This window comes from Dacryopinax primogenitus (assembly GCF_000292625.1).
Source record: "Dacryopinax primogenitus strain DJM-731 SS1 chromosome Unknown DACRYscaffold_10, whole genome shotgun sequence".
Taxonomy (NCBI): domain Eukaryota; kingdom Fungi; phylum Basidiomycota; class Dacrymycetes; order Dacrymycetales; family Dacrymycetaceae; genus Dacryopinax; species Dacryopinax primogenitus.
The window spans coordinates 528,219-551,846 of NW_024467207.1; the positions used below are offsets into that span (position 1 = coordinate 528,219).

The 23,628-nt window shown below is 52.6% G+C and overlaps 10 protein-coding genes across 10 annotated transcripts; 4 read left to right on the forward strand and 6 right to left on the reverse strand.

The window, feature by feature from the left end:
- Positions 1-28: 28 nt before the first annotated feature.
- On the reverse strand, positions 29-1,656 carry DACRYDRAFT_116605 (alpha/beta-hydrolase; the record flags this gene model as incomplete). Its single annotated transcript, XM_040770237.1, has 5 exons — positions 29-193; positions 249-303; positions 355-1,138; positions 1,189-1,571; positions 1,622-1,656. The coding sequence occupies 5 exons, from the start codon at positions 1,654-1,656 to the stop codon at positions 29-31; spliced, it is 1,422 nt and encodes a 473-aa protein (XP_040628344.1).
- A 519-nt stretch (positions 1,657-2,175) lies between these two features.
- DACRYDRAFT_107998 (NADP-binding protein) lies at positions 2,176-3,323 on the forward strand (the record flags this gene model as incomplete). Its single annotated transcript, XM_040768570.1, has 3 exons — positions 2,176-2,382; positions 2,438-2,836; positions 2,889-3,323. 3 exons carry the CDS (start codon positions 2,176-2,178, stop codon positions 3,321-3,323), a joined length of 1,041 nt encoding a protein of 346 aa, XP_040628345.1.
- Positions 3,324-3,393: 70 nt separating this feature from the next.
- Positions 3,394-5,545, reverse strand: DACRYDRAFT_107999 (uncharacterized protein; the record flags this gene model as incomplete). Its single annotated transcript, XM_040768571.1, has 5 exons — positions 3,394-3,787; positions 3,837-4,002; positions 4,054-4,145; positions 4,198-4,359; positions 4,410-5,545. The coding sequence occupies 5 exons, from the start codon at positions 5,543-5,545 to the stop codon at positions 3,394-3,396; spliced, it is 1,950 nt and encodes a 649-aa protein (XP_040628346.1).
- A 452-nt stretch (positions 5,546-5,997) lies between these two features.
- Positions 5,998-6,698, reverse strand: DACRYDRAFT_22587 (uncharacterized protein). The gene has a single exon (XM_040772867.1). It carries the CDS (start codon positions 6,662-6,664, stop codon positions 6,395-6,397), a length of 270 nt encoding a protein of 89 aa, XP_040628347.1. The 5' UTR covers positions 6,665-6,698; the 3' UTR covers positions 5,998-6,394.
- A 1,388-nt stretch (positions 6,699-8,086) lies between these two features.
- Positions 8,087-9,491, forward strand: DACRYDRAFT_22588 (NADP-binding protein). The gene is made up of 4 exons (XM_040772868.1): positions 8,087-8,262; positions 8,328-8,732; positions 8,781-9,001; positions 9,060-9,491. The coding sequence occupies exons 1-4, from the start codon at positions 8,158-8,160 to the stop codon at positions 9,349-9,351; spliced, it is 1,023 nt and encodes a 340-aa protein (XP_040628348.1). The 5' UTR covers positions 8,087-8,157; the 3' UTR covers positions 9,352-9,491.
- A 682-nt stretch (positions 9,492-10,173) lies between these two features.
- DACRYDRAFT_89202 (NAD-aldehyde dehydrogenase) lies at positions 10,174-11,988 on the forward strand (the record flags this gene model as incomplete). The annotated part of the gene is made up of 6 exons (XM_040776898.1): positions 10,174-10,338; positions 10,391-10,516; positions 10,567-10,653; positions 10,706-10,787; positions 10,840-11,106; positions 11,153-11,988. The coding sequence occupies 6 exons, from the start codon at positions 10,174-10,176 to the stop codon at positions 11,986-11,988; spliced, it is 1,563 nt and encodes a 520-aa protein (XP_040628349.1).
- Positions 11,989-12,082: 94 nt separating this feature from the next.
- Positions 12,083-13,903, reverse strand: DACRYDRAFT_108003 (uncharacterized protein; the record flags this gene model as incomplete). The annotated part of the gene is made up of 3 exons (XM_040768572.1): positions 12,083-13,391; positions 13,443-13,651; positions 13,706-13,903. 3 exons carry the CDS (start codon positions 13,901-13,903, stop codon positions 12,083-12,085), a joined length of 1,716 nt encoding a protein of 571 aa, XP_040628350.1.
- Positions 13,904-14,133: 230 nt separating this feature from the next.
- On the forward strand, positions 14,134-15,747 carry DACRYDRAFT_53207 (serine-tRNA ligase; the record flags this gene model as incomplete). Its single annotated transcript, XM_040775156.1, has 5 exons — positions 14,134-14,269; positions 14,320-14,390; positions 14,444-14,605; positions 14,657-15,087; positions 15,144-15,747. 5 exons carry the CDS (start codon positions 14,134-14,136, stop codon positions 15,745-15,747), a joined length of 1,404 nt encoding a protein of 467 aa, XP_040628351.1.
- A 153-nt stretch (positions 15,748-15,900) lies between these two features.
- DACRYDRAFT_89204 (serine palmitoyltransferase) lies at positions 15,901-17,563 on the reverse strand (the record flags this gene model as incomplete). Its single annotated transcript, XM_040776899.1, has 2 exons — positions 15,901-16,635; positions 16,691-17,563. The coding sequence occupies 2 exons, from the start codon at positions 17,561-17,563 to the stop codon at positions 15,901-15,903; spliced, it is 1,608 nt and encodes a 535-aa protein (XP_040628352.1).
- Positions 17,564-17,729: 166 nt separating this feature from the next.
- Positions 17,730-23,440, reverse strand: DACRYDRAFT_116611 (ARM repeat-containing protein). Its single transcript, XM_040770238.1, has 12 exons — positions 23,029-23,440; positions 22,856-22,976; positions 22,725-22,809; positions 22,305-22,676; positions 21,899-22,255; positions 21,771-21,849; positions 21,506-21,723; positions 21,220-21,456; positions 20,868-21,171; positions 20,529-20,818; positions 20,304-20,476; positions 17,730-20,253 (listed from the first exon to the last, which is right to left on the reverse strand). The coding sequence occupies exons 1-12, from the start codon at positions 23,249-23,251 to the stop codon at positions 17,805-17,807; spliced, it is 4,908 nt and encodes a 1,635-aa protein (XP_040628353.1). The 5' UTR covers positions 23,252-23,440; the 3' UTR covers positions 17,730-17,804.
- Positions 23,441-23,628: the final 188 nt, after the last annotated feature.

The window sequence follows — 23,628 nt, forward strand, 5'->3', positions numbered from 1 at the left end:
TCGGCCGATTATCTTGCACAGTTCCTGCCTAATCTGCGTGTGCTTTTATCACTTCATGCCCCTGAACTGTCTCTCCCTGGTCCACGTCTCCACGCGGCGCATGTATCTCCTTAAGGGCATCAAGAACGCGAGGAATAATGAGCTTGTGCACATCTTCGCCCCAGAGCATATCAACGTGCTCATGACCCGGTATCTACAAAACAACCTAGTCAGAGTGGTTCACACGATTGCGGAGAAAACGCATATACCCCGATAGCCACCGTGTGCTCAGGCAGTTCTTTCAGCATGACATCAATGTCAACCCTAGAACACGTTAGATTGAACATGACAATGCTCAGATCTCGAGAAACTTACAAGCTGTCGCTCTCGCCGTACAGAAGCACGATAGGAGTCATAATATTCCGGGTCGGGAACCGAGCTGGATGGAAGAAACTTCTCCTCGACAGTGCCATGCTCGGTCCTTCGAAATCTTCATCATACATCTGGAATTTCTGGTTGCGCATGATCTGGAACCAATGTACGACGGACTTGACGCTTGTGAAACTGTACAAGTGGGCATAGGCAGCGATCTTCTGGGACTGGGTGATGTTGCGAGAGCGCCAGTTGAATAGTTGAACGAGACCGATATCGATCATCTTGACGAAGATGGGTGGATATAAGACGGATTGCCAGAAGGTAGCGGAGGAAAGGATAGCGCGCCGGCCGAAGAAGAGATACATAAGCGACGGCGATGCTTTTGTGAGCGCGTCTACAATGGGCGAGGACAGGCCGGGAGGTGCCATAGCAGGTGCGAGAGCGACGAAAATATCCACGACCTCGTTCAGGTCCGGGTGCACACTGAGCGCTGCAAATGCCTGCGCGGATCCTTGGCTAAATCCAATATAGCTGAGCTTGTCGACCTTGGCAGCCTTCAGAATGTAGTGTATCGAATCTGGAATATCGAACAGACAGAATTCGTCGATCGAGTAGTCCCAGAAACCGTCTGTATGCACGTTGCCCATGTGTGCCGTCTTGCGCGAATACTTGTTCCCGCGGTTATTGCCAAGCCAAACGTCGTACCCTGCTTCGGCGAGCACGAAAGGAAGGCAACGTTCTTCAGCGGTAACACAGACCCAGACTTCGCTGTTCATCAATAGACCTGGCGCAATATTAGGCGCATATACGACACTGAGACATTGCACTGCGAACCGTGATGGAGGTAAACCACTGGTTTGCCTGTCGTTGTTCCCGGTCTCGCCTTTTTCTCGCCTTTCTTGCACGGCAACCTATGCATAGCCAACAAATACCCATCTTTCGTCTGCACGACATGTTCCTCCGGAACATAGCCCCAAATATTGCACAGTTCTTCAAAGTCCACAGCAGCCCTCACCCTCTCTACAAGTTCCCGGTGATCTTGCTGCGATTTGGGTAACTCTGTGGTTTGCCTCTGTCCGGTTATAGTGTGCCACAGTTGACGCGAGCGTTGATAGAACCAGTCGACTATAAATTCCGGCAGCAGGTAGGTAGCGATACGGAAGAAGGATTCGAGAATCAGGAGGATTGAACCGAGGATGAGATGGCCATACTCCGAACTGAGGGATGCTTAGCAGTCAACCCAAAATGACCAGTATGATATGCTTACAGACGTAAACGACCAAGAAGAGGAAAACGGGCCATGATATTATCGTCGTCGTATAGTAATGGTTTGAAGCAAGTTAGGGGACGTGGATGAGGATGAGGACCAACGATCATTGATGTCCCATATGGCGGTTTAAGGGTCTGTTTCAATTGGATGGAACCGTGTGACGTAAAGCATTTTCACAGACCCACTTCGGAACCGAGCTCCATTGATCCGAGAGTGACGTATTAAAAAGTCTAAGATATCAATGCTGACGCAGCTGAATGCTGTATCATCATGAGTCATCTTCCATCTGCCTCGACAGCCAGCTAACATCGCATTGCTGTCGAGCGTATAATTTCTGTCTTACTTCACAACCGACGACGGACAAGGAACTATATCTTTCGTAAACTTTGCTGGGTCGGGCTCCACGGACGAGCCTCTTTTGCATCGCTCATCTAGGACGGAACAATAGCACTGCATTATATAAAACGACATTTTCCTCATTCTGATCTTCCTCGAAGTTTGACATGACTGTAGTGGATCCCCATTCTAAGGTTCTCGTTACAGGCACGTCTATGGTCTCGTTTATCCTGTTCGACATCTCACGGTCTCCTGCAGGAGCTAATGGCTACCTTGCAGTATGGATTCTCCGCACTCTGCTGGAGCAAGGCTACTTGGTCAAGGGTGCGGTTCGCAGCGCGTCAAAGGGCGAGTATCTCAGGAAGCTCTTCGTTGAGTACGGCGAAGCCTTCTCCTATGTTGTCGTCGAGGACATGGCCAAGGTATCGGTTCCGTACCAATAGATTGACATTGAAGTGTACTCAAGTATGTTATCAGAATGGTGCTTTCGACGTACATGTACGTGATGTGCAAGCAATTCTCCATACAGCGGCGCGTGCCACATCCTACGCGAAAAGCCTTGTCGAACTGACATCCACCAACGTCAACGGCACGATTGGGCTGCTCAACAGTGCCCTAACGCATGGACCGAATATCCGACGGTTCGTGTACACTTCCTCTACGGGAACGATCATGGAAGAGCCTGGCAAGACACTCACAGAGGAGACTATGAAATGGAAGGAGCATATTGTGGAAGAGGCGAGGAACAACCCCAACCCACCGGGCATTTATTATTATCTTGCTAGCAAGGTGCTCGCTGAACAAGCGGCATGGGCGTGGGCGGAGGAGCACAAGGCAGAGATAAAGTTCGATTTCGTCAGCTTGATCGTTCCCTGGGTAAATGCACTGGGTTTCAGCTCAACCACACACGCTCACACGACCTCAACAGGTTATCGGCCCACAGATCCAAGAAATCCGCTCGCGCGCCGATCTCACTGAAGCGATCTCTATCCTTCAATCCGGGTTGGACAACGAATGGTCCGCCGAGGAACGTTACAGTCATTTCGCCAACTGGGCGGACGTGCGCGGCATTGCTCTTGCCCATGTGCGTGCGATGGAGAGGGAGCCAGCTGGGGGACAGCGGTTCCTCATATCCGCTGGGGCGTTCTGCTTGCAGGATATATATGACGTCCTGCACAGTGTAGAGAACTCGCCGCTGAAGGACGTGCCGTTTGGGGATCCTGCCAGGAAAAGAAAACCGCTTTGCCAACATGATTCGAGCAAGGCGCAGGGAATATTAGGCATCACTTTCCGACCACTCGGGCCCAGCTTGACCGAGGCACTAGCGGATCACCAGGCAAAGCTGAACGAATTCCCTGCATAGATATTAATACATCGTGCTTTGATGACGAGAGTCCAGTAAGCCAACATAATGCGGAAACAAGAGGTCATTTCTACTCGCGAAGGATAGAGACAGTGACCTCTCCTCCCAGTGCTTCTGTACATAGCTCCCATGCCCAACGTGTGAGTTTCAGGATGTCGTCATCCCCTGTATCCTTCTTGACGTGGACATCCACTGTAGCGACGAGTGGTCCACGCTCTGTCGGATCCGACGGTGGGGGTGTTAATTGCCATACATGGGGGGCGGGCACATGAAGAACGATTGGATGTCCCTTGACTTCTCGCAGGGCACGATCGAACTTGTCCATCTGACGATTCGGAAGGCCGCGGACCGGCGCGGTTTGAAGCAAAACTTTGCCGAGAGAGACGGCAGCAGGGTATGCGATGGCAAAGGTAAATACAGTCTCAACAGCCGCAAGTAAAAGATCCGCTGAGCGGCGGAATTCCCTGAAGTTGATGAGTACGCGGGCAATCCATCGATAGGCATCTAACTCACGGTTCGAATAACATAGAAGTGAGAAGAATTAGAACTCCAAATGCGACGGGTGCGAGAGTAAATGGATTGGCGAGAAATCGCACGATGCCAGATGTCTGAAGGGGATCCAATGGGGAATCAGGTGACTTGATTAGATTATATAGAGTAGGGAATCGGTAGCCGATTGCTACCCGAACCAATTAGTCAGTCTTCAAGCATCATTGGGGTATGAACCCACCATCGACCAATTTTGAGTGATTGTTATATATGAAGTTGGATAGAATAATGAGAGACGACGAGAACAGAATGAGGAGATTGGGGAAGTTCAGGCTGATTGCAATGTCAAACAAGGTGTCTGCAGAGGGGAATAAAGCAGACGCACGACTCGAATTCATCATCATCTGACGCACCGGTATGATGATGATGCTGCTCGCCACCACTTGAGAGAATGACATGCTCCACGGTTTCTTTGCATATATACACGGCGGCGAACATTAGGTATACTGATTGTGCGAAAAGGGCGACTGTTTCTATGCGCAAGTTTCTGAGAGGCAAAATCAGGACGAAGTTCGAAATATGAGCTGTGGTACGTACCCGAAGGGATTCCTCAATGTCCTCTGACTTGGGTCCGCGTATCTCGTCATGCTCCGGGCCACGCGCAAGTACACTCCCGCTGCATCGAATACGACCCAGTACCCCAGCCCAGTACTCGCCAAACTCTCCCTCTGTTGGCCAGTAACCCATAATGTGGCTCCCACACCAAACTGCACCAATGCGAACAGCAAGGCTTGCTTGAGTGAGTTGGGAAGCATCAGGAAACGCACTAAGGTCGATCTGTCGGCCATCGAAACCGCTGCGAGACTCGCAAGATTCTGACTTGAGGAAGAGGGCAAGACGGTTCCATCGATGGAAGGGAACGTGGGCATGCTGTTGCTTGGAGGAAATGGAGAAACTGGTTGCCAGGGTGTTTCGAGGTTGCTCGGGGTGGAGAGGTGCGATGTAGCCGGCGTTGCAGGTGTGCCGCGCGGTGGAATAGATCCTGGCTCCATAAAGCTGAAGAAGTTGTGCGAAAGTGAATGTTTATGATGGTGCCCTCTCCGTGCGCTCCCTCGCGGCGCAGGGACGCCGAGACCGTCCGGAGAGTCGTCTGAGCCAGGAGGCGGCGGTTCTCCGAACCGGAACGAGTCACCTAATCTCCTCGGCGGGGGTGTAGATGCAGTTGGAATGAGGGTGACGGGAGCTTCAATACACTGTCCAGCGTCCTCTGCTATGGTCGCTTCGCTCGGGGCTTGTCCCGGGCGAGGAAAGAACACAGATAGGTTCCGCGAATGTATGCGCGAATGCCGTCGAAGATGTTCTGGGGGAGATAAGTTGCCATTGCCATTGCTGATGGGGGGCGAAATCTGAAATGAGGGGCCAAGTGGCGATGGTGGTTTGAGCGAGGGAGCAAGAGATGTCGAGCCCGACGACAGCAGGGTCATCTTGGTTGGGGATATGTCTGGCGGTATGCTCGTTTGGGATTGCAATCCGCCTATTTTCGAGGATTCTACAGGATCCCCGGGTATCTGCAAGGAGGTGGAACTGCTTGACGCTGTCGGCGCAGCAGTTGTCAAGTTGTCATCCTCCGTGCTAGGCTTGCGTCGATGCATGGTCACGGGTATCGCGGTTATAGCGGGCCGTCTAGGAAAGATTTTTAGTTCGAGGACAGCATCGTGATGTGCAATCTTCATGGTACTTACGACACCGTTCACAGCCTAGCAGATCCCCTCCAGCAAGTTCGAATGCCGAGCTCGATGTTTGTGCTAGGGAGCGCGTTGTCCTTTCCGGTGAACAGGTCGCGGCTGTAACGTCGTGCAGAAGCTACAGTACGGGGGCCGGAATCAAACCTCCATGTGTGAGGATTGTGCATTGAAAGGCTGTGATATTTCCTGTCCTGTTTCTTTTCGACGACAAAATCCATATCTACAATACGGTACAATGTGTTCAAATTCGACAGTATCCACAATACTCCGTGCAATCTGAGTGGAAGTTCCATGTACACGTGGGCGGACATTGACCCAATAAACGTCGACGTCCTCGTCAAGTTGCATTCATGGCATCAGCTTGCGCGATGCTGCGAAGAATCTCGTCCTCGGACTCGGAAGATCGAGCCATTTCTGATCGAAAGTGTGCGGTGACCATCGTGTTTATCGTGTCCACCACCTCATGGAGGCGGTTCCAGCCGCTTTCGCGCATGATGTGTTCTTGATGAGTGTGCATGGGCCACCAGGCGGCAGGATTCTGGGTCGAAAATCCCGAGGGTGGGCGTGGTCTTATCGGCCATTCTTCGTATGTTCTGTTTACGAGAGTGTAGATTTGTGCCCAGGGACCCATAGTTGAGACACCGACGATGAGGAGGGATTTCCACTGTATACCCATCAACTCTTCCATTCTATCGCGCATTTGCCCGTCTGCCCTCTTGCGTAAGCCTGGGCTATTTGCCCAGACCATTGGCTTCGCCTCCCAGTAGAGCACCACTGGCCCCCTTTCACCAAGAGGCACTTTCACATAAAAAGACAAGCCACTCTCCTCGTTCAACCTTACGCGAGGTTGGATATGAGATACTCGGAGCTATCGAAGAGCTTGACCAGTACCATGTTAATAATCCCATACCACTCGTGTTCGTGCTCCTTTCCCATGCGAGGCATGAGGTCTCGATATGCGTGGACGATTGCATTGCCCCAGCCCTTTTTATACGGGTCGTTCGTGTATACACGAAGATATTGCAAGCGCGGAACTTCAGTATTGTTGAACCATTCCCGAAAGCGAATTTGATCCTCAGTAAGAGAGTCTAGAGATGCAGTCGTCATAGCGGTGAGCGTACGGATGTGCTGGCATCGACTTCGGTGGTGGTCGTTCAAGAAGAATGACAGGGTAGTTTACCACGTGCTCCGGTTCCGTCCCTGAAGAGGGCCGCCTTCTTTCCCCTGCAGTTCTACGTCCGGCTATCATAACTTCTTTTCTATTTCGACCTCGGCCGTATATCCTAAGCACTCTATTCACTTCTTCCATCTGCTGGTCAATGTTATGCGGCAGCAGCACGTCGATCCCCCGTCCGATGGTCATGGGATGAACAGTCATTCCCCCCAAAAAACATACGACCTTCGGGCAACCAATGGACCGGTTATGCATACAAAATTGCTCTCTCAGAACAGCCAAGTCAGGGTTTTTCTCATCATCATCATTCCTATGCGTTCATTGTCAGCCTTGAAGTTTGGAAAGCAGTGCTACCGCCCTTTGTAAGTCAGGGCGACATCACATTGATGGGGTGCGAACAGTAGTGGCTTACTAAGCACGCGGGCCCTTTGTACGTAACATTCATTACCTTTGAAATATGGCACAGCTCTGAGTCAACGTGCCACAGCTCGGCTACCTCTACTCCGAAAACGACCGGATCTTCCCTTGTGGTCCCCGCGTTACCCAAAGTTCTAAGAACGTTGTGCACATTCCAGACAAATACCAACAGGAGTAAGCAATGACTTCCCTCGCCTGCATCTGCGCAGCGTTAACATATCTTTTGTACAGCTCTGATCTGTTGTACGGCAACCGAATTCTAGTGGCATGGTATTCATGGCCGTCACACCACATCATTTGGCCGTGCAAACTGCCGTGGAACACGTCGCATCTCGGAGGAGCACGGAAGAGGGGGGCTCCACTCAGCGACCGTTGTCTCAGCAGCAAAGGTCTCCTCGCTTATTTCTTTATCGGCGTGGCTAGGACCGATAGGAGAGCGTTGATAGCGAAGATGGTCAACGTGTAGCAACAGCGAAAAGAAATTTCGAACGTCATGGACGAACCACAAGATTCCAGGGTCTCTGGTGGTGCAGGGGCCTGCTGGACAGCCGAGACTCAGGTGGCGGTGTGCACTTGGCGATAGACCCGTACCATAGCGCGGGGAAGGATTCCCCCTATGGTGTGTTCTCCATGCCTGCGCTCTGGTTGATCGATTCCGTTTCATTCCTTAGGCACAGGAGCACGATTGCGCGTCACTTGTCAATCTGTCTCTCGCGTGTGCTGGAAGGGCCATGCATTCGGCGGATTCCCGCTGGTCTGTTCATCAACTTTTCAGCTGTGCCGGGTTTAGTCAGCCCTGCCTCCGTTATGACTACGCATCGTTGTCCGGACCTCGGACGGTATAAAGGTAGCCCGATTCAAAATGTATACAAACTCTTCAGCCACGACACAAACACTATTCTCCTATCTTATATCCACCCATATAGGGCAAGATTTAGCCTTCGACAACTCTACCTTGGAGCCCGTAGTACAATACAACATACCCAACGCCACCCAACTTTCCCTCCTCATGGCAACACCACCGGTAGTTCTAGTGACGGGTGCTACAGGATTTATTGGTTCACATACTGTTCTGGAGTTAATTCGACGAGGTTACCGCGTCAGAGGGGTGTCGGTGAGCGAGATTCCTTGATTGGCTATTTCCGCGATGGTAACATGACTAAGCAATGAAATGTTTAGCGCTCACGCGAAAAGTCCGAAGAATGGAATGCCTTGTATCCTCAACAGGCGACGTATATCGAATGGGTAACAATATCTTCAATAGTCGATTCGGATTCACTCGACCGCGCCTCTATAGGCGTTGATTATATCATTCACACAGCCGCACCATTCACACTTGACTTCGAGTACAACCTCGAAGACATGCTGGTTCCATCGGTAGTCGGCACTCGCAACATCATGCGAGTGGCTTCAAAACGACCAAGGGTGAAACATGTCGTGATTGTGAGCAGCCTTGCCGCGGTGGTCGACTATCGGGAGGGATTGAACCCAGAAAGGCAATATACCCCGAACGACTGGGCACCCGCGAGCTGGGAGGAAGCAGCACGTACGGATGACTCTACATATGTATGGACGGCATCGAAGGCGAGCATATTTATCAGATTTCACGTGCAGCACTAACAAGGAGGACAGATTTTTGCCGAACGCGCCGCATGGGATTTCCTCCAACAGGAAAAGCCACAATTTTTCATAACGACATTTTGTCCACCCGTTATTCTCGGACCTCCCGGACAGCCTTACGATGACTTCGACGAGCTCAACCAGTCACTTCAGCAGCAGTGGTCGATAATCAATGGGGAAGCCGCTGCCATTCCACGCGCATTTTTTCCTGCTTCGGTGGACGTTCGTGACGTGTAAGTTTTCATCAGTGGCAATTTCCGGATGGAAGAACTAATCAAAGCGATCATTTAGTGCCAGACTGCAGGTTCTCGCTCTTTCCACCCCACGAGCCCGGAACCAGCGGTACATCCCCATTTCATCCCCTTTCACTAATGGCCATGCCGCAGCCATTGTTCGCCGCGGCTTCCCCGACCAGGCACGACGAGTAACACCGGGCCCCGACGACGCTCCTCCTCGCTTCCAAGTCGATACCAGCCAGCTGATGCGAGATTTCCCAATAGAGTGGATACCCTTGGAACGCACTCTTCTGGATCTTGCCGCTGCGTTATACCAGAAGGAAAGTCAACTACAAGAAAGCGGATAATCAGGACGACATCTGTGTTTGTCAATGTTTCGCCGTCACCAGTACGCATCTGATTACGATTATATATGATCGGCCACCCGGTCGAATAGACGCATGTGTTATTTATAGCCTGCAAGCATTGTATTTCATCTAATTATTTTCACGATGAACATCATTATATTTATTGGTAGTTGACCACATATCGAGCACTGTATTAGAATGTGTGACGACAATGACGAATAAAGGAATGCCGGAGGCCGGAGCCCCAGACTGGGGTCGGATCATCGGCCGTCGCGAGACCTGATCAACTCGATGCTCCCCGAGCTTTCCAGGTTGACATAAGTCCGGGGCTCCGTAAATCACAATCACCAGACCCATTAACTTGGCAACGTGATTGGGCCAAGTAAAGATTAAGCGACGGTGTTTGCGGCAGCAGCCCGGACCATCGGCAGCACGGAAGGATTCATAACACGGGCCGGCGTGTCCGAAACGGTCCATTCGGCTCCGGGAGTCCCTGAGCAACGCCGGCCGGTGCAACTTGTAGGAGAACTCGATCACCTCCGATTGGCCCTCGATCATCCCGATCAATCCGTCCGGCCCTGTGCCCACCGCGACGACCGTCCAACACCGACTGCACGTTCACCATCTCCTCCTGCTTACTATCTATCATCCGTTCCCCGTCACATTGTATCCAATATATATCCCTGGACACATGCTCTTATCATGTTTGGCTCACCGTTCGTCCGCTTGCATATTCGTCTTCTCGCGGTTAGAGGACACAACATCGCAACAATGACTGTGAACGCGACTGGACTTTCGAGCACAGCGGGAGGTGCCAAGAGGATGCTATCCACCCGTGTGGGAAAGGTGCTGAGTGCAGCAGGTTTGCCTATTGACGGAGAAGTGGTAAAGGGTGTCTATATGGGCAAGGGTACCTGGGGTGGGAACGGAGAGGTGATGGAGAGCGTCTGCCCCAGCACCGGCGAGGTCTTGGCTAAGGTTGCGACTGTAAGTCACAACACTTAGCATATACATAGATATGCACTCTGAAACGACACAGGCTACTGCAGCAGAAACCTCTGAGGCCGTAAAGCGTGCTCGTGAAGCATATAAGACCTTCCGGAAAGTCACTGGACCGAAGCGCGGCGAGATCATTCGTCAGGTCCGCAACGCTATTGCAGAACATGCGAGTCTTCAGAACAACCTGGAAAGATCTTTAAACTTATGAGGCTGTAGAAATCTGCGCTTGGTGCATTGGTGTCATTGGAGATGGGAAAGATCATTTCCGAAGGCGAGGGAGAAATCCAGGAATACATCGATATCGTATGTCACAACCGACTGACATACATGTGCAGTGTTTCTGACCTTGTACCAGTGTGATTATGCCATTGGTCTGTCTCGCAGCGCAGCCGGACGCGTCTTGAAATCTGAGCGGCCAGGCCATCAGATTCTCGAGGGTGAGCCTCGTCCTCCGCGGTGATCAACAAATAACTCATCTGAAGCTTTCAGTGGCCAATCCTCTTGGTGTTGTTGGAATCATCACAGCCTTCAATTTCCCAGTTGCCGTATGTGGGTGGAACTTCGCCCTTTGCCTAGCGGTTGGCAATGCTACCGTGTGGAAGCCTTCTCCTACCACCCCGCTCTGTGCTATCGCGGTGACGCGCATTGTGGCCGATGTTCTGGAGAAGAACGGTATCGATGGTGCCGTTGCGAGCTTGGTCTGTGGTGGGCTGGAGGCAGGAGAGGCTCTTGTGAATGACAAAGCAGTCGATCTAGGCGAGTCTAAACAGGTATGTTGAGCTGCTTTCTCACATCTATTCAGTGAGCTTCACTGGTAGCGAGCGCGTGGGCCAGATCATCGGCACAAAGGTTCAATCTCGATTTGGGAAGATCTTGCTTGAGCTCGGTGGTAACAACTGTGCCATTGTCGCGCCTAGTGCGAATCTTGACCTTGCACTCCGCACTCTTGTTTTCGCCGCTGCAGGCACTGCTGGACAGCGCTGCACCACTACTCGACGCCTTATCCTCCATCGATCGATTGCAGACAAGTTCCTTCCGCGGTTGGTTAAGGCTTACGAGAACCTGCAAACACGTGTTGGAGATCCGCTCAAGTCACACACTCTCATCGGGCCCCTTCATACGCGGGGAGCGAAAGATACTTTCTTCAAGGCTTTGGAGCAAGTAAAGAGGGAAGGCGGTGAAATCCTGGTCGGAGGCGAGTCATACGCGCCCTCCAGCGGCGATCTAAAGCAGGGCCACTATGTCTTGCCTGCCATTGTCAAACCTGCCTCGCCGGAATCCCCCATCTTCCAAGAAGAAACTTTTGCACCCATGTTGAGCGTTGCTATCTATGACGATCTCGACCAGGCGATCGGCTGGAACAACGGAGTTAGGCAGGGTTTAAGCAGCACGCTTTTCACGACGGACATGCGCGAAATGGGGAAATGGATCAGCGAGGAGGGTAGCGATTGTGGGTTGGTCAATGTGAACGTGGCTACCAGCGGAGCAGAGATTGGTGCTGCTTTCGGCGGAAATAAGAGCACGGGGTGGGGTCGTGAGTCTGGTGGTGATGCATGGAAGCAGTACGTGCGTTGGTCGTCCTGCACCATTAACTTCACGGATGATGCGCCCCTGGCTCAAGGCGTGAATTTCGAATAAGCAATCAATTGTACAGACTGTCCCCCAAGCATAGGACTTCATAGGCAGTCTTAATGTTAACATGATGTATCTGTATGCGCCGGATATATGGCATTTACAAAGAGTGTGGTGCATTGTCTGGCGTTCCCAAGTCTGTTCGCATACTTTCCGCAAGGCTGCGGGGCTCAACGACCCAAAGCCATGCAGTTGCACTGCCTCCTTTATCTTGTTTGTCCTGCTGCGGCACTAGATCGGTGACCGGATCGGCAGACACATTGTTGGCGTGAACGCTTCGCATTTCTCGCATTATAGCGCGGATTGACATCTTGTTCGCAGTGAGCGTAGTCATACCATCTACCGCTCCCTTGAGGAATGAGCGAATGGTGTGAGCGGTGAGATGAGGCACGATGGGCTTGGCGGGGTTGGTTCGCGGGACCGATGCTTGCTCTGGGGCTGACGCAAGTACTGCCTGGCAGGTGTGGGCGAGGCGAGCGAGAAAGGCTTCGGAAAGGATCGGAGTGGAATAGGGGACATCAGAAGTGCGGACAGGTAAGCCAGGGAGATATCCAACAGGATGTCTCGACCCCTGCCAAAATGCGTTCTTGTCGGGATCATTCACCGTTGAGTCTGTGATGAACAGAGCAGCCGCACGCCGTCGTTCACCTGGCCCCCCAATTTTGGTCACGATAGATAGGCAACGCTGCATTGCCTCTTTTGTTGTCCAAAATTCGACGGCGGCATCGCTCGATGGTGTACAAGTGGGAAAGAGGATGTCGCGCATGTCTTCGAGTAGACCATCTTTCATCTCTTGCTCAAGCTGAGCTGATAATGCGCGAGAATGGTCCCCAAAGTCGCTATCTTCATCATCTTCATCCAGCTGACTGGAAATAGGTCGGTTTCTCTCCTTCCATGGACGTACAGGAGATCGAAACCGGCTATCAGCCTCAACAGCCGATTGTGGCAATGGCGCATGCGTCAAGTCCGAAATGAGCGCGATGAGGAGAGAAAGGTCCAGGTTAATCTTCCGGGTCGGCCTTAGCTCGTTGGGCAATAGACACAGCGCATCTTCGGATTCAGCAGGAGGCCATTCTCCCAGCTGAACAGTCACGCCCATTGTTCGCAGTTTATCCACAGTTTGCTGTACTCGGGAGTCGAGAACATCATTTTCACCAGACCCAATCTCTAAGCGCGTCAAGCAAATCTGTATTCGTGGGATCTCCTTCCCGCCTGGAAGTGGGTTATTTGCCGCGCCCGTCAGAAGATCGCGTGCCATGCGGAGAATGGAGTTATCTACCTCCGTAGCCGGACGTGTGGCTGCGAAGGCCCGAGATGTCGAGGCATCGCCCTGCTCTTCCTCAGACTCATCCTCAGAGATATATGAGTCGATCTCTCGAAGTTCAGCCAGGAGTCGAGAATTTTTAATGCTGAACACTGCCTTAGCAACAGCATTCATAAGCACGAGGGCGTTGACTCACGTGTTGACACGTATCCACTGACGTCCGTCATCAGCGATGATATCCACTTTCACGGAAGGCTTATCACGGCCATTTGATCGTGGAATGTTGACGTTCTTTCCGATCGACAGTATTGATGGGGGGGCACGCAACACCTCGCGCCACACCGCGAGGAAGTACTGGGCATTTGTTGAGAATGTGGACAAAGAGCGGTGCTCATTGGCGAGAGACTGAAATCTCCTCATTCTTAACGACATCAAACGAATGGAAAGAAAATTGCGCACTTTATCAAAGGTCTCAATCTCTCTTCTCACCGACCCCTCAAAGAATTTCAGGCCTGGGACCTCTGCTCCGTTCTCTCCTGGGGACTCGGGTTGAATGATTGGACCGCGCCATAGCTGGCTCGTTGTAGATAATGCTTGTATAGATGTAAGCGTTTGAACAAGCTGAGCACGTAGAGATATAAGATCGTCCAATTCCATCGTCGTATATTGGCGGCGTTGTGGACGAACAAAGTATGACAATGGATTCTGCACTGCCACATTTTCCCTGAATTTCAGCCTCGAGATTTCTGTGCCTCGCGACGAGCAGCACCACAAAATCACTGACTCGACCAGCGTCAACCAGCGGGCAACACTAGAATAAATTTAACCAGGCTGCTCTGTAAACTCGCTTCAATTTGAACGTAATCAAGGGCGACAAAAGGCACACTATGACGCTGGACGTAACAACTTTCATTGACGCGAAGGGGGGCAATGCGGAGGAGATCCGCGTGAGCCAGAAGAAGCGGTATGCCTCGGTCGAGTTGGTCGACGAGATTATCCAAATGTACCAGGATTGGGTGAAGAGTGCGCTTACTATATATGTCTTGTGGCTGCAGGTGCTGAGCAGAATATAGTGGACTATGAGACCAACCAAATGTCCAAGGCGACGAACGCTATTCAGAAGGAGATTACTGCGAAGCGAAAAGTCCGTCCAAACTCTCCCCAAAACGGAAGATAGCTAATCTCAGCCAATCTTAGGCCAAAGAGAATGCTGATGAGCTCATTGCGGATAAGGCGAAACTCGATGCGGAGATCGCTGGGAACAAGAAGAAGGTAGCGGAGGCTGAGGTAGCAATGCGTGCCAAGGCCGCAACAGTCGGGAACTTGGTATACAAGGACGTTCCTGTCAGCGACGATGAGGTGTGTTTCTCTCCTGTCTTCAACTTCCGGGTTGACTTATGGTCCGTTCAGGACAACAACGGGATTGTGCGGACATGGCACCCAGACGGACCGAATGGACAAGTCCAAAAGAAGGACAACGAAATCCTGCCTCATCACGAGGTCATGCATTGCATCGATGCTGTCGACTTGGAGCGCGGAACGAAGATTATGGGACACCGCGGATATTTCCTTATCAACGATGGGTTGGACCTCAATCAAGCGCTCATCTCCTACGGCCTTGACTTCCTTCGGAAGCGCAACTACAGGAGAATCCAAACACCGTTTATGATGAAGAAGGATATGATGAGCAAGACCGCCCAGCTGTCGCAGTTTGACGAGGAGTTGTACAAGGTTACGGGCGACGAGGACGACAAGTACCTGATCGCGACCAGCGAGCAGCCGATCTCGGCCCTGCACTCGGATGAGTGGTTTGACCAGCCGCAAACGCAGCTTCCTATTCGGTAAACCCGTCATATCATTCCTAGACGATACTCGTATCCTGACTACGGTTCATTAGCTATGCCGGTTACTCGACGTGTTTCCGCAAAGAGGCCGGTTCGCATGGGAAGGACACCTGGGGAATTTTCCGTGTGCATCAGTTCGAGAAACTCGAACAGTTCTGCATCACCGCACCCGAAAAATCGTGGGAGATGTTCAACGACATGGTCGCCACCAGTGAAGCATTCTACCAGAGCCTTGGTCTTCCTTATCGTCTGGTCGCTATCGTTTCAGGCGCACTGAATAACGCCGCGGCGATGAAGTATGATCTGGAGGCGTGGTTCCCGTACCAAGGGGCGTATAAGGAGCTTGTGTCAACGTCAAACTGCACGGATTACCAGAGCCGGAGGCTTGAGATCCGTTACGGCCTGAAACAGAAGGGTGACAGCAAGAAGGTGTATGTGCACATGCTGAATGGTACGCTCTGCGCTACGGAGCGGGCGATGTGCTGCCTTGTGGAGAACTACCAAGACGAGAACGGCATGCGCATTCCCGAGGTACTTCAGCCGTACATGCAGGGCCGCACGCACATTCCCTGGGTTAAGACGCAGCCCAAGGGATCGACGACGGTCAAGAAGATCCAGCTTGCTGAACCGGCTGCTGTGGAGGCGCCCAAGTTGTAGAAAGTAAACCAGATTGTATTTCCATTCACAGACGGGTATCCAGAAAGACAAATCATGTGCTAGCTATGCAGGGTACATTAGAGCTGATCTACTCATACTGCTGGTTCAGAATACTGATGACCATTCCAAACGATTCTTTCTCCACCTGCGTGCTCAGCGGCGCTTACCGAGCACCTTGAGCAACGCAGCGCGGATGACACCAGCAGCCTTCTCGGTCTCCTTCCTCGATAAGCCTGCTGTGACAGCGATCTTGATACTCGGCCTAGGCTCTAACGCCTCTTGCCCACGTAACCGTTTCACACGGGAGATCAGCACGCCCTGTGCAAGTGCCTCGTCCACCACGTCCTGCAGCAGTCTTTCCTCCGACTCGATGTCGAACACGTCGGGGTCGGCGGGAACCAAGCTGTTAGGCTTGGACTTGTTCGTCTTGCGTGCGATTCCGTTTGGCACTTCCAGGGTTGCGGGGCTGTTGCGCACGTAGATGTGGATTAGCGGCGAGGCGGGATGACTGGGGATCTCGATGCACTCGAGCCTGTCAAGTACCCCGCGTACGACACGAACGTTTTCAACCAGTTCTCTGAGGCAGCCAGGGTTGTCGCGGAGGATGCCGATGGCCTCGCTCGCGCTCACTGCCAGCAGGGCGGGCAATGCGGCAGAGAAGACGAACGCGGTACCGTTGTCCCGCTGATGCTCAGTCACCACGTGGGATCCTGCGCAGAAGCCGCCGGCGGAGTTCAGCCCTGTCGCCATGGAGCCTACGAGCATATCGATATGCGTCGCGGGGACGTTGTACAGCTCGGTCAGGCCACGACCAGTGCGACCAACAGAACCAAAGGAGATGGATTCATCCAAGACAAGCCGGTACTTGAACTTCTGTTTTAACTCAATCTGCAGACTCGTATGTAAGCTCAAGGGTAACCATGTTGGCATATATAACGCGTACCAGCTTGGGAAGATCAACCATCTGACCGTCGTTCTCGAAGACACCCTCGGAAACGATGAATCGCCGGGTAAGTGGTGCACGCTTCTTCTTCATCTCCTTCTCCACGCTGACCAGCACCTCCTCCAGACTCGCAAGGTCATTATGATCGTACCACCGGACGGTGGTGCGACTTATCTGGATACCCTTCTGGAGTGCAAAACTGACGCCACGATCAGCGACGATGATATCGCCGCGCTTGCAGAATGCCGGGATGACGGACGAGGCGGTGGAGAACGCTTGGGAGTAGATGATCGCGCTCTCGCTCCCAAGAAAGTTGGCCAGATCCTGTTCGAGCTGCATGTGCACGTCGATTGTTCCGTAGAACCCGGGGGGACCACACGAGCCTACACCATACTTGCGTAACGCGCCGATTGCCTGCTCCTTGATATGCTCGTTCCCCGCGAGGCCGGCGAAGTTGTAGCTCGTTAGGTTGAGAACCGTCTTCCCAGACTGCATCAACTTGACCTTTGGCCCTGCTGGACCAGAGATGATCGGGAGCGCGTTCAGCTGTGCCTGTTCTGCGGGGCTGAGGGGGGCGACAAGCGGCTCAGGGACCCAGTCGTCGACAAGCTCGTCGATTTCGGACTCGCTCAGCTGGACGTAGTTCTTCGCTGCCCTGTCTGCACGCGTACGTGATTGAAGGATCGTACGAAGAGCAAAGAGTAAGAGGATAATCTCGAGCAGAGTGCGCAAGGGGTCATTTTGATAGGACGAGCGAACGTAGCGGATGAGGATGGATGAGCCTGGGATGGAAAGAAACGAGTGGTAAAGATACGACAGCGAGGCGTTGACATAGTTGAGAACGGGTTCGAGTGCTTGGGAGTTGTCCGCCATCACTGCCGTGCTGTTCAACGCCGTTGCCATCGTTGTCGTCGTCGAGAGGAAAGAGCGGTGGGTTGGTCGACGAGGTCGTGCGGGAACATCGCAGCGGAGAAGTCCTTTCCTTTTCTGCCTCGGACACAAAAGCAGCACGTAAGCACGGTGACATTCTCATTCCAAGCGATACAATTTCATGACAATAAAATGCTCCAATATACAAATGCAATACGAACAAACATAAAATGACAGTAAGCGATCAGTTAAAATCCACTTTGAATACCTTGATTATTCCAGCACGATCGGCACTGATAACCCCTCCTCTGAAAGGACTGTCGATACAGGCGAGTGCAGTGATACAGTCCTGGTGCGCACGGAGAAGCTGCTGCTGGTGCTGGCCGATAATCATATGCCTATCCAGGCGACCCCTCCAAATCGCAGCACCAAGCCGCGAACCCCATGCCTCGGTATATGTGCCCTGCTCGCTCGCGCTGAACGTTGGCTTCTCTCCGTCCGCGCTCACCCCGCTGATAAGGAAGGAACGGCTCACTCGCCCAAGATCCCAATACCGCACCTTGCGGTCCTCGCATCCTGTAATGATGAACCCCTTGGCCTCCTTGTTCTTGCTGGGGTAGAGATGGGAGCGTCGCTCGCGTCGGATTCCTTCTTCCTCCACAACACCTGCAGTCTGCTGCGCAAGAGCGGTGAAACCACCAAAATCTGTACCAACAAGGATCGCCCGCACATCGGGGCATGAAGGGTTCAAGTCTCCAGGAAGAGCAGCGTTGTTCGCCCGCGGACTCCGGATCGTCTCGTTTGTTACTTTGCGTTGTCCTGTCCCGTTCGCCTCCCTCGAAGCGACAAAATCTGCGATGGCTGATGCGGGGTTCTTCTCCGCCTCGTTCCCTTTGGTTCCAAGTGCTGGGATTGACGTCCCGTCCGCCTCTGCACTGGCAGCATCTTGCGTGTGGATAAACATCTCGACAAGCGCAGCCTTGTCGACGTCCCATACTTCAAGAGTGACACTCCTCAACGGCGCGCCCTCGCTGCTTCGCGTCGGGTGCGACTCTACCGCGACGATAATCCACTTGTCACGCCCCTTCACAGGATGAAGCACACATTGGTGTACCGCCGTAGAGGACCCGCCATATAGGTCAGCACTGGCGACATTCCAGCTTCTCAGACGGAGTCCGAATCGAAGGTCCCAGAGAGTAAGTACACCGCTGAGAGTACCAGTAACAAGCCAGGCCCGCCTTCGGTCGATGCATAATGTCGAGATAGGACCATACTGGGTGGGATTGACCATATGAAGCACGGTTTCCATCGTCCGAACATCCAATACGACAATGTTGCCAAGGGTCGTCGCATACACGAGGTTCGACGTGGTATCCGCATTGTAGTGCGTCATGCATGTAATATAATCGCCTGGTGCTTCCAGGCGGTGTTCTCGCACAAGTTGTGCCCTGCCATACTTGGGCTGAGAGCCACCTGTTCCCACATGAACCCGCACAACATGAAGTGACCCATCATCCGCAGCGCTCGCAAAACAATGAGTATTCTCCAGCATGCAGATGCATGTAACACGGGCGTGATGACCCGTGTAAATATGGCGAGGCTTGCTGGTCACGTTGTTAGCGAGGCGCGAGGTGTCCCAAATTTGTACCGTCCGATCGTTTGAGCAAGTGACGAAGAAGACATGGTCGGGCGCAACAGCTATGCCGTTGACCGCGCCCGTATGGCTGGTTAAATGCGCCACTAATGTGACATCCGTTCGTCGAGAACTGCTCTCATGCGGTGGGAAGCTAGCCCGAGCAGCGGCACGCCGGCGAACAGGGACATTGGGGACGCGAGGACCAAATTCGGGGATACTTTCTCGAAAGTTGTCATGATAAAGACCTTCAATGATGTTCTTCACACCATTCTCTTGGTTGCCCCACATTCCGGTGGTCAACGTGGGTGTTTGGTAGCGCATTCGAGATTCTGGCCGAGATGTCGGGGTAGGTGACGATCGCCCCGATGGGGGCAGCTCGTCCTCGGGCCGTATCTGAATAGCTGTTTCCAGGTGCCCCATAGCAATCGTCTTACTGGGACCTATAGCAGGTGGGGCCTTGTAGTTCTCAGCATGTCCAGGGATACGTTGCATCCTGCGAATGGCGGTCGCATCACTTGAAAAGTTCGATCCTGCAGGACTTGAGGATAGCGCAGGTTCGGGTTTCGGCGATTTGATCATTTCAGATGTTAGGGCGCTTTGCACGGAGACGGCCGAAGACTGCCGCTCAAGTCGACCAGACGGCGGCATGAAGTTGAGCGAGGTCGATGAAGCAGACATCAGCTCCTTCATCCGGAGACCGCCAATCGGACTGCCAGGTGAGTTGGTGGCTGAGGGAGAAATGGGTAAACGGACGCTGGAGCGCATAGAGTTGTGGAGAGCAAGATCGCTACCAAAGCGACGAGCCGACTCTGGTCGAGAACTACTCTCGGAAGGTCGAGAACCTAAGAAAACGGTTGTTGGCCGTACTCCAAGTTGCTGTAACTGCACATCCACGCCCTTCAACAGCTCTAGGACATCGCTTTCTATGCGGGCGCGGGTCATATGTCCGCCTTGTGCCGCAGCAACCTTGAGTATGTAATCGCATAGAGAAAGGATCTTGGCCTCATCAGAAGACGTCATGCCCAGCTGTTGCAGCTTGACGATCTGACTCTCATCCCTATTGAACACGTCAGCTTTATCACAAGCATGAAGAATAGATATCCTCACTCGTCAGATCGGGGGACTAGTGCACGACTTGCAGAAGCTGTCACTCGACGCAAACTTTCTTTGCCGATGTCTGTTCGCGATTTCGCGTCTCTCGAAGTTGCTGCTTTCCAGAACAGGGAGTGATCCCTCTTCGTTGCCCATATGACAGCAGCATCGAATACTTGTCTGGACAGCTAGAAAAGATCATGTGAGACGAAGGCCTGAAAGAGCTGCGGGGAGACTTACAGGAGCCTTAATGGCTGACAGCAGGGAGATCTCGTCAATCTCTGCCACATCAGACCGCAGTAAGGGCCGAAGAGAAGGGTATAAGATTGCCCACACATCGATCGCCGGGAGATGCTTGGCAGCAGAGGCTAGGAAAGCCGCAGCCCCTTGCTTGATCCACACATTCGGGTGGTACAGAAAGCCGATGGTCGCGCTCATTAATTCCCATAGACGCATCTTTCCAAACAAGCTCAGATTAGACAGGCTTGTAAGCGATGATAGCACACGTGCGACGACGGCCTCTTCGGTATCTGTGCCACAGATGAGCGACGAGTCATCTTGTGCTTGACATATGCGTACCCGATAACGCCTGGATCATTAACGGCAAGATGTACTCCTCCAGGCTCCTTGCTCCTACGCACACAGCAAGCCCAACGATACAGTCAAAGAACGCATAACGAAGCATCCAGTCCCGACCATTCAGGAAGGTGATCATGTGACTCAGCAATACATCGTTCGTCCTCTGTCGACCGAAGAAGACACATAAGGGAGCGATGTTCTGCAGGACGGCTCGCTTGACCGCGCTGGAGGAGTCGACCAGAAGCGCGATAAGTTCCTCTTGAATGATCGCTTGTATGTCTTGCAAGCCGGCGTCGTATGTGCGCTGCAGAGCCGTTGAGTAATCTAATACTTGAGACTGCACCAAACGCACATCTTGCAACGAATCCTCCTCGTCACCATTCTCTGGTAACCGCAAATTTCCCTGCATCTTCATAGCCTGGTCCATCTCCAGATACCTCACACCTGTCTCAGCTAGTGCGACAATGCACTGCGCATACATGCAACGGATCGAGACTTCTGGATCTCGTGCTAACTCCATGACATTCGGGAATATATATTCAGGGAATATCTGAGCGTTCGAGGGTGTGATAGATTGCACGGTCATGAGCTGTTCAATATTAGCAAAGAACTCGTTCATCCAGGAAAAAGGTGCTCACAATCTGCATGAGTGTTCGCACGGACGCAGCCCGGACCAGTGCAGAATCGTCACGTAACATGTCCACAACATAAGGCACCATGCGATCGAGTTTGGCTTCATCCGTCAGCTGTGGAGTCAGCGCGAGTAGCAAGTCCAAGGCCCGGACTTTCGAGCTGGCATGAGCACAGTTACGGATGTTAGCGCAAACGATGGAGAGGATGATCAAGGCAGGTCCATCTTTCATTCGTCAACGGTGCATCCATATGTCAACTAGAGGCACGTACTGGCTGTTGCAGCTTGCCTAGCAGGCTTTGCAAAATCAAGTGAGATGTCCGGTATTTGCACTACAACAGGGAAGACGTTCTGTTTATGTTCAGGATCGTTTGTACTAAGCACGGAAAGTGACACGCACCGAATATGATGTTCTCTCTTGTGTCTGCTCCCCGTTTCTCAGCTCCATGATCGTTGCCTCCCCGTCGCCCAAATACGGTTCCACGCTCTCCCACTCCTCCCACAACCTATCAATCCTCCGATCAGCATCACTCGGCAGCTTCTGCTCCTTCTGGTCTGGCCGGCCGGGTGTCTCTGTTCCCTCTGAGGCGGAAGGCGCGTAGAATGGGGACGATACAGGCTCGTTGAGTGAGGCGATATAGTGGTGGAAGAACGTGTAGAAAGACTCGGGAAAGACGGTGTCCCGTGCATCGGCGAGCGCTTCATCAAACGTTGGGCGGAGGAAAGGGTTGAGCGACATCATGCGCTTTACCAGTGCCTGTCGCTGGATCAGCACGGCATACAGGAGTACGCAAGTGAGAACGTACTCGAACACCTTCATCAACGATCTCTCCCAAATGCGCATCCAGCCCTAGATCACCGGCCTTATACTTAAATAACTGACTCAAGCTGAACACCTGCCTCCCATCCAAGAACATCTCCGCCAGCACACACCCGGCGCTAAACACGTCCATCGCCTCCGTGACCTTGCTCTCCCTCTCCTTATGCTTCCCAATCGTGAACCGCTCGGGGGCGATGTAGCATGTCCGCCTACCTGAAGTGTCGAAGTAGAAGGAGAAATCAGAGGGGTCGTCTTCCGGCAAATGGACGGGCTTGAACTGAGAGGAGAAGTCGGTGATAAGCACCCAGTTCCAGGATGTGACGAGGACGTTTTCTGATTTAAGGTCGCCGTGCGGAATCTAGAGACTTGTGAATACATTCCCTTCTAGAATGAAGTCACAACTCACGTTGCGCATCCGAGCGTCTCTCATACCGCTCAGTATCTGGAATGCCATCCACTTCTTCTCGATCATACTCAGAAACGGCCGTGTGCTGACCAATGTTAGCCTCACATCTCCTTCGAAGCAGTTCGACTCACCTAATCCGGTCATACAGGTTGCTACCTACCCACTGTCGGATCAAGTAACCCGCTCTCTCCGTCTCCGCGAATGTCTGGTACCCGTATACGTTCGGTAAATCCGCGAGCGTCTCCCTTTCCGCTAAAATTGCCAATCAGTCGCCCTCTCATCGCCCACGAGATCACCAGCTCACCCTTCAGCCGCCTATGATATCCCTTGAGCCCAATACCAAGATCAGGCTTGATAAAAATCTTCACGACGACCGGTCCATTCCTATGCTTCGCCTTGACAGTCTTGAGGAATCGCGCAGTGCCCATACTCTTCTCGTACACTAAGCCGCCACCGAGCTCTAGGACGTAGCTGTCGAGCGCACCGCCTGGGCGTGCGGCAACGGTTGTAGAGAGTTGGTTGCCCATTATTGAGTATGTTGTGGGAGATTAATGGGGGAAAGAGCGCATAGGAGGTATACAGGTGCGGACGATACGAGCGCCCCCTTATCGGAGTTAAGTCAGGAAACGATTATCCCGCAGCTTTCCAGAAGCCACAGAGTAGTGAAAGCAGAGAGTAGTCTAGCAGATTCGAACGTAGGTGGTAATTAGTCTAGCTTGAGATTGTTGGCAAAAAGGACTGATGCGTATACGCCAGTGCTCAATGTGTGTGGTGGTTGATGGCGCTCAGCAGCATTCAGGAGCGCACAGCGGAGGCTTTCAACGTCATCTCTACAATCGAGCGACGCGACGCGTAGTACTCCTCGAATTATTCTTCACTGAACGGCCTATGTACACAATCTAAC

Coding starts and splice junctions, on each gene's coding strand:
- DACRYDRAFT_22587 (XM_040772867.1), bottom strand. CDS start 6,664: ATGACGACTGCATCTCTAGACTCTCTTACTGAGGATCAAATTCGCTTT.
- DACRYDRAFT_22588 (XM_040772868.1), top strand. CDS start 8,158: ATGGCAACACCACCGGTAGTTCTAGTGACGGGTGCTACAGGATTTATT. Junction 8,733..8,780: donor ATGTATGGACGGCATCGAAG/GCGAGCATATTT, acceptor CAAGGAGGACAG/ATTTTTGCCGAACGCGCCGC. Junction 9,002..9,059: donor TCGGTGGACGTTCGTGACGT/GTAAGTTTTCAT, acceptor GCGATCATTTAG/TGCCAGACTGCAGGTTCTCG.
- DACRYDRAFT_116611 (XM_040770238.1), bottom strand. CDS start 23,251: ATGGGCAACCAACTCTCTACAACCGTTGCCGCACGCCCAGGCGGTGCG. Junction 21,172..21,219: donor AGGAGGATTCGTTGCAAGAT/GTGCGTTTGGTG, acceptor ACGGCTCTGCAG/CGCACATACGACGCCGGCTT. Junction 20,819..20,867: donor AATGATCCAGGCGTTATCGG/GTACGCATATGT, acceptor TCTGTGGCACAG/ATACCGAAGAGGCCGTCGTC.